Source organism: Lathyrus oleraceus, chromosome 1, assembly GCF_024323335.1.
Source record: "Lathyrus oleraceus cultivar Zhongwan6 chromosome 1, CAAS_Psat_ZW6_1.0, whole genome shotgun sequence".
NCBI lineage: Eukaryota > Viridiplantae > Streptophyta > Magnoliopsida > Fabales > Fabaceae > Lathyrus > Lathyrus oleraceus.
The window spans coordinates 334,937,629-334,945,608 of NC_066579.1; the positions used below are offsets into that span (position 1 = coordinate 334,937,629).

General features: G+C 32.7%; 1 protein-coding gene across 1 annotated transcript; it reads left to right on the forward strand.

Annotated features, from left to right (window-relative positions):
- Window positions 1-222: 222 nt before the first annotated feature.
- LOC127134406 (cytochrome P450 714A1) lies at window positions 223-3,719 on the forward strand. The gene is made up of 5 exons (XM_051061801.1): window positions 223-568; window positions 1,481-1,707; window positions 2,253-2,503; window positions 2,596-2,992; window positions 3,141-3,719. The coding sequence occupies exons 1-5, from the start codon at window positions 286-288 to the stop codon at window positions 3,579-3,581; spliced, it is 1,599 nt and encodes a 532-aa protein (XP_050917758.1). The 5' UTR covers window positions 223-285; the 3' UTR covers window positions 3,582-3,719.
- Window positions 3,720-7,980: the final 4,261 nt, after the last annotated feature.

Sequence of the window (7,980 nt, forward strand, 5' to 3'; positions counted from 1 at the left end):
TTTAATACCTACATTTTATACTAAGCATGATTGGTAGTTTTATTATTTTTTAATTATTTTTTTTTTGCGTATAATGATTATTTAAGTTTTCTATATTTATAAAATTTAATATTTTATTAAAAAAAATCTTTTTAAATAAATTTAGTCAAAGAAACATTTTAATAAATATTCAATTAAATATTGTTAAAATTCTATATAATATCAAAATCAAATATATATTGGATAAAGAAAAAAAGAGTATACAAAACTTGAGACAGTGACTCAAACATTGAGAGTAGTGATATCATGGAACTTGAATACCAGTGGGTGATGGGAAAGTTATGGTGGACAGTAGGGTTGATAGTGATAAGCAGTGTTATAATATTGGTGGAGAAAGTGTTGTTGAAGCCAAGAAGGATTAGATCAGTGATTGAAAAACAAGGTATCAATGGACCAAAGCCTTCTTTTCCCTATGGCAACATTTCTGAGATGCAGCAGATTCGTCCCCAACCTTCTGCATCTGCTGATCCGTATCAGGAATGGATTCATTCCCTGTTCCCATATTTTCAAACCTGGAAACAACGTTACGGTATGTCGATTTTTCGTTTATTTTGTGTATGCTTTTAGTTTTAGTTTAGAGAAAGACACGAATTAGAGTCCCTTTTGCAAATTTTGTTAATGTTTTGATATGTTGTTGGGGCATTTGGGAAGACGAACATGACCATTGATGCCTCTTGGAACTGTTGCTTTTGGTGACAGTGTATTTGTTGGTGTCGTCTTCCTTTTGTTAGTGTAGTGTTTTTGTTGTCTTGCTTTTGTTGTTGTGGTGGTGTCTGTTTTTTATTGTTGTTTTAACTCGGTGGCTTTCCTATGGTTTTGTTTTTGGGTCTCTTAAAATTGTCTAGGACCCAAAAAAACAGTTAAAAAAAATACTAATGTCGATATTATTATCACCGTTTTTTATGTTGAAAAATAAATTGCGAAAAATTTACACCGCATAAATATTTATGTGACATCGACTTTTTTAAAACCCTTAGTTTTGTTTTTGATATAGGTCTCTCAAATTTTTGAGTTAGATTATTAGTCTGGAATAATTTTTTTTTACGGGATCAAGCAAAATAAATATATCTCTATTTAATTATAATTTAATTGTGACATATATTTTATTAACTCAATTAATTAATATATAATTGTATTTGTTGTTTATATAAAATTTTCAATATAATTAATATATTTTTATTAATTATTAATATTATTGGTATAAGTTTATCCTTTATGGTTTGAGAAAAATAGAAAATAAATAGTAAATAGATAGAGGAGAGGATATTTAAAACATTAAAAGTGTGTTTTTTATTTTCTCTTTTTTAATCAATCAATTTAGTTATTAAATTTTTTCTAAAAGATATAATATAATGAAAAATGTTTAATTTCATAAATGTTTTAAATTTTAGTTAACTTGATTAATTGTGTTGTTTTGGTGAACTTGTACAATGATGATCAGGTTCAGTTTATCTATACTCTACCGGACTGAAACAACATCTATATGTGGGGAAGCCAGAATTGATAAAAGATATAAACTTACACACGTCCTTAGATCTAGGCAGGCCTTCCTATCTAAGCAAACCATTAATGCCTATGCTTGGAAATGGCATCCTCAGAGCCAATGGACAACTATGGTCTTTCCAGAGAAATCTTATTGTTCCTGAGTTCTTCATGTCCAAAATTAAGGTTAGTATATACTATGTTCTGGTCGTCTAATGTTTTTGGAGGCTTTGTGTAGATTAGACATAGAGGTGGTAAAATGCATCCGATCCGTCGGACACGCTTGTTTTGCCTATACTTTTTCGCAGGACGGATTAAGGTTTTAGGTTCGCATTCTCTAATATGTTCAGCCCGTTCAACTTTTCTTGCGGGCACAGACATTAAAAGGTGCAAAGCCCGTGGATCCGTCCTGTCCTGCCCGCATTTTTTGCAGAATGGAGTAAGATTTTAGGCTTGTACCCTTAACTATGTCTATCATGTCCCATTCTATTTTTTTAAAACCTCAACAAGATGGACACGCATGTTTGCCACCTCTAATTAGATATGATTCAAACGTATCAAAATAAATAGGTGTCTTATTTTGCCACGACACAATCGTGACAAATATTTTATGACACTTTATCTACTCGCATTTATCCGTGACAAATTTTAAATTCCGTGTGATAATGTGTCTTACACGCTTCAAAGATGGCCTGATACGTTATATGTTGATCGTTGTTTATTTTATGTAGAACATGATAGACATTATGGAGGAATCTACCTTAACAATTATCAAAAAATGGGAGACATGTATAACCGAAAACAAAGAAAAGATTGCAGAGATAGTGATTGAAGTTGATTTGAAGATTCTTACAGAAGACATTATTTCAAAAGCTTGTTTTGGAAGCGATTACACACAAGGAAAGCAAATATTTTCAAAGTTGAAAGATATGCAAGCTGCACTTTCAAAGCCTAGTATACTTTTTGGATTTCTAAACCTAAGGTCATTTCAAATTCCATTAACTTACACTAGAAATCATCATTGTTTTATTGAGATATATGCTTAGTTAACCAATGTCATTGTTATACATTCAGTTTTTTTCCCACTAAGGAAAGCAAAGAGATGTGGAGGTTGAAGAAGGAGGTGGACGAGTTGGTAATGAACATCGTATGTAATCGTGAAATACAAAACAGAGAGAACAATTTAAACGAGAAACGGAGCGATCTATTACAAAAAATACTAGAAGGTGCTGCAAATGACACAAGTTTAAAAGACGTCGTGCAGAACAAGAATCGAACGATTATAGATCTCTGCAAAAATATATACTTTGCTGGCTCTGAGTCAACTGCTCTCGCAATTACTTGGACATTGCTGATGCTTGCATTACATCCGGAATGGCAACAACGCGTCCGATCTGAAATTTTGGATACTTTCGATAACAGTTCGCCTCGTTTTTTTCGCGACTCTACCAAACTTCAAAAATTGAAAGTGGTTAGTACTTAATACATCCCTTCATACTATTTTTCTGTCTTAAAAATCTTGAAATGGCGTAGCAATGTAGCAGCGTAGTTTGTTGTCTGTTTGTCTTTATAATGTCATATATATAAAAACAACTAACTTTAAGATTTTTCTAACTCAGCTAACAACTGTGATTCAAGAGAGTTTACGTCTCTACGGACCTGGAGTATTTGCAACAAGGGAAGTTTTAGCTGATATGAAGTTGGGAGAGTTCGTGCTCCCTAAAGGCATATTTACGTGGTTGTTCATTCCGTCGCTGCATCGCGACATTGATAATTGGGGTACAGATGCTACAAAATTCAAGCCGGAAAGATTTGATAATGGTGTTTCTGCAGCTTGTAAGTATCCTCAGGCATATATACCATTTGGACTTGGGAGTCGAAGTTGTCTCGGTCAAAACTTTGCGATTACGCAGATGAAGATAATACTTAGTCTTCTTATTTATAATTTCTCCTTTGAGGTTTCACCAAATTATAAGCATTTTCCTGTCTATAATATGTTGTTGATGCCAAAATATGGTCTGAAGCTTCTTGTTACCAAGGTTGATAGTTCAGGAAAATGATTTTGGTTATGTTATGCTCCTTGTGTTGTTTCGAATTATAACTGGACAAGAATTATTAAATTTTTGTGGTGACTTTGATGGTTTTAACTAAGTATCAATAAGACATTTTACCATATCAATAATATATCTTATTGTGTATTTTCTTTAATGTCTTTAATTACTACTGTTTTGCCTGTTTGCGTCTAAACCGTTTTAAGTTTCAAGTTTTAACAGAACAATTACTCAGGATAGTTTCTGTTTTATCCACACTATGGGATGAGAGTGAATACACTAAAAAACTGAATTTGTCCTTTTTATATTTCGGAGATTCATCTCTGGGCACATATTAAATGCACACAACACTTGAGCTATCTATTCCATTTTTGTTAAAAATTAGTCTGGAGATGCTTCTCCGTAATTCTGCAGGTTGTTCGTAAGTATATCTTCTGACTAACTTCTGTCTTCATTTTGAGTTGATGGAAGGGTGTTTTTTCATAGTTCATAGGGTATTTCGGAAGTGTGTCTCCAGAAAACTCTTGGAGTTTAGAACATCAGTCCAGGGCAGCAAATTTGTTATGAAATTGATATTTTTTTATATCAACTCTTATATTTTAGGTCATATATCATAACATCACGTTAATTATACCAATGTAGTTTAAGGATGTTATATATAAATTCAAACAATAATACAAATTCAAACATTAATCAATTGATCGAAAATGTGACAAAGATACATAAATTATTTAGAAATACAAATAATACAATTGTTACTAAAATACAAATAAAATAAAATAAAACTATTGCGTATATCTAATCCCATTGTTTTTGCTCTACTGTTTGTACTGCAAAGCATTATGTACCTTGGCTAAGATGGCATGTACGGCGGCCATATCAGAACTGTTTTCCTCAAAATCTACTCTATATGGCATCTCTCGAAAGTGTCACAATACGATGACATACTGACAATAGGTCTTAGGCTTGGTCATCCCTAACCTGCTCCTATTCCAATATCTCCTAATGAGTTGGCCTAGGCGATGCTCCCGCAACATCTGGTTTCATGTAAGGATGTCACACATTATAGAACCATTGCATATATCTGAATGCAGCAGCCCATGGATCTGTTGGAATTTCTCTAAATTCCTAATCAAGAATTTCACCAAATATATGGAGAATTCAGAACCAAATCTTGATGAATAAGAATCAACCTTTCTGATTGATTACTCATCTTGTTCTTCACTCTTCACTCAGGTGAATTTCGAACCAAATCTGCTGCACAATGATTACTGAAGAAGAAGAAAAGGAAATTGAATTGGGAAAGAAAAGAGAAATTAGGGTTTGGGAGAAAAGAGGAAGAAGAAGAAGAAGAATTCTGCAGAGTTTCTCTCTGCCTTCAAACTGAAATTTTATTTAACTTTTCTATGAAACTGTATTATAGTCAATGATAGAGTATCTCCCTAATTATAGACTGAGATTGTTTTCTCACCAATCAATCTTCAACTAACCTAACTAACTCAGTTAAAACAAACAAATAAATGTAAGTCTTAAGTTTTGTGGAAGACACACTTTGTCTATCTTTCGATAACTTTACATTTTGACACACTATGCATTTAGACAACATGTTTCGGCATAAGTAATTACATTTTCAACCGGATCACCAACTACCACGTTGCGTGCATCAACTGATACCAGGTCATTATAGAAATCGTCGAGTATGTCATCATGATCTCTATGTCACACTGTTGGAGGAGTAAACACATAGGGAGTTCTTTAAATAATTTGAAGAAACCTAAACTGGCGCATGAACCACTCAATTAGATGTGGATACATCAGACGCGATCCATAACCCAACCATCCAGAGTAGAAGATTATATCTTTCAAGAAATGTGTCAGATGGTGATTGTCATATATGTAGTAAGATATGTCGTCTGCTACAGTGCGATCAATAAAAATTTGGAATTACTCTATCGCCCGATTTCATCTAAGCGGGATATAAGAGAAAAGATGTGGCCAACCCTTAGTGTATCTATTATCAATTTCCCTGCCGAATATGAGAGGAAGGAGATAAATGATCCATGCTTGAAAATGAATCGGATGAAATATTGGTAACAGATTTTTCAAAAGTGTTATGACATATTAGTAATAGGGAAGGTGCAAATATATTAATATGAACAGTGTGAGCTTCCTGTCAACTATCTTGTCTTCAAAAGACAAGCTTCACCATGCTTCGAGTACAAATAACTCAAACACATGTCCCCTAGTTCCATTCGTGGATACGATATAAGTCAATGAAGTATGTTAGGTACATTACATCGACGTAGGTTGCACTTTGTCCACAAATATGACTGTTTCAACCAAATATGTGTGGTATGACCTGAATGCACATTGTCTGTGGTACAAAACCTGTTCATCATCACCTTCGGCCTCCACTACCACATACATGTGGTATTTGTACAACTGCTCCAAATATTAATATCTAACATGAGCGCCTCTCGTGGCATCAATCTCTATTTAGGCTTCACCCAGGTCATCTCCCAAATATGTAACTATCATGTTTAATGCACCAACTCTAGAAATTTTGGAGTGGTTTAGTAATCCTTTCCTGATCGAAAGATGTAGGAGGCATGAGATGTCATTAAGGGTGATGGACATATCACAAATAGGAATATGAAAAGATGATGTCTCCTTGTGTCTTCTCTCTACAAAAGCCGCCAACATGCCATGATTAATAGTTTTGTACCCAATCAGGCATAAACCTTGCAGACCAGATAGATGCAATACATCCTGAAACAATGCTTGTTTATGTTGTGGTAGATTTAAAATCCTCCTACCCTAGTTTATGCTTTTTATCGTTTCACATAACTATAAAAAAAATACAAAAACACCAGCCAATTCAATTACTATAAAAATGAATGTAATACATAAGTAATTAAATATTTATGCTACCTCTCATTCTCACACATGTCTAGCAACATGGTTTGCATAGAAAGAAAGTAAGAAGGTGTCATAGGGGCCTCTTGGAAAACTATCAGGAACGGGATCAGTAGTAGCAGTAGGTTCCTTCTGTTGGGCTTTAGAGGCTACAAGGGATGTAGGAAAAATGTGCCTCTTGGAAGACGACGTCGGAGACACGTGAGCACCAGAAGTCGACGCTTACGAATCAAATGAAGTCATATCGACTTGCGATCGTGAGGGTCTAGCCCATTGCGAACTAATTCATGTTGGGCCACTTGACCGTGCCTCAATCTATTCGAATTTTCAACAAATGTATCTATAATACAAACTATAAAATCATATCAAAATCAAAGCAACTAAAATTCAGAAATGTATCTCCGTAAAATAGAAAAGACAGAATTTTGAGATGCATCATCGCAAAAATGCGTGATTGCAAAGATGCAATAAACAAAAAACTCCTATAATGCACGATTGCAGTTAATAGAGTGATTTTTTTCTCCTACGTTGGAAGATGTGTGGGCTTTTCTTTTTTAATACGAAATATTTTTTCCATTGTGGTTTTTTAAAAACTTTTTCGTTTATTTTGTTTTGCATTTATGTTTTTTTTTCTTTTTTCGAAGAATACAAAATAAGTGAAATAAATATCTAAAAAAATATATAAAATGCAATTTTGTTTTTTCTGTTAAATATATATTAAAAATCTTAGAAGAAACAATTTCAGGGTATGTGAGTGGAAACAATCATTCTACTTTCCTATGTAAACACTATATGAAAATCAATTAAAACAGGAAAATAAGAACCTATTTGTTTTAAATTTGATAAAATAGATCTTTTTTATATTTTTGTATTTATAAAAGTAAACTTTATAAAAATATTTTTTTCAAATTTATTTTTTATAAATTAAAGATTAATTTTGACCTCTTATAACATAAACATTTACAACATTACAATTTTAAAAATATATATATTTTAAAAATATTTTTCATAAAAAGTTATTTAAAATGTGTTTAAAATTAAGTCACTTTTGAAAATGTTGATTTCTAAAAAAGTTTTAATAAAATAATATTTTAAAAATAATTATTCAAACCAAAATTTTGATATAAAATATATAAAAATCATTTTAGAAAAAAAAGCTAAAGCAAACTTGTCCTAAAATAAAGGGACTTTTATTTGTACTATTATGAGAAGAGATTAATTGTTATGCACTGTCAGAATATTTATCAAAACTGTGCAAATACTGAATTTCCGAAAGCAGAAATTCGCCCCTCATACCCTGTCAGTGAGTCATCTCGAACATACAAATCAAAATAATGTTGCTTCTATAAAAGCCACGACCACAATAATGATGATTGTATTTAGTTTAAAGATGTCATCGAAGAGCTGATAATGATGCGTTGGCTAGCCGAATTTGTGAAAGAAGGCGAGCATGAAAGAGAGGAGTCACATAAAGGTAAGTCTCCCTCGAAGA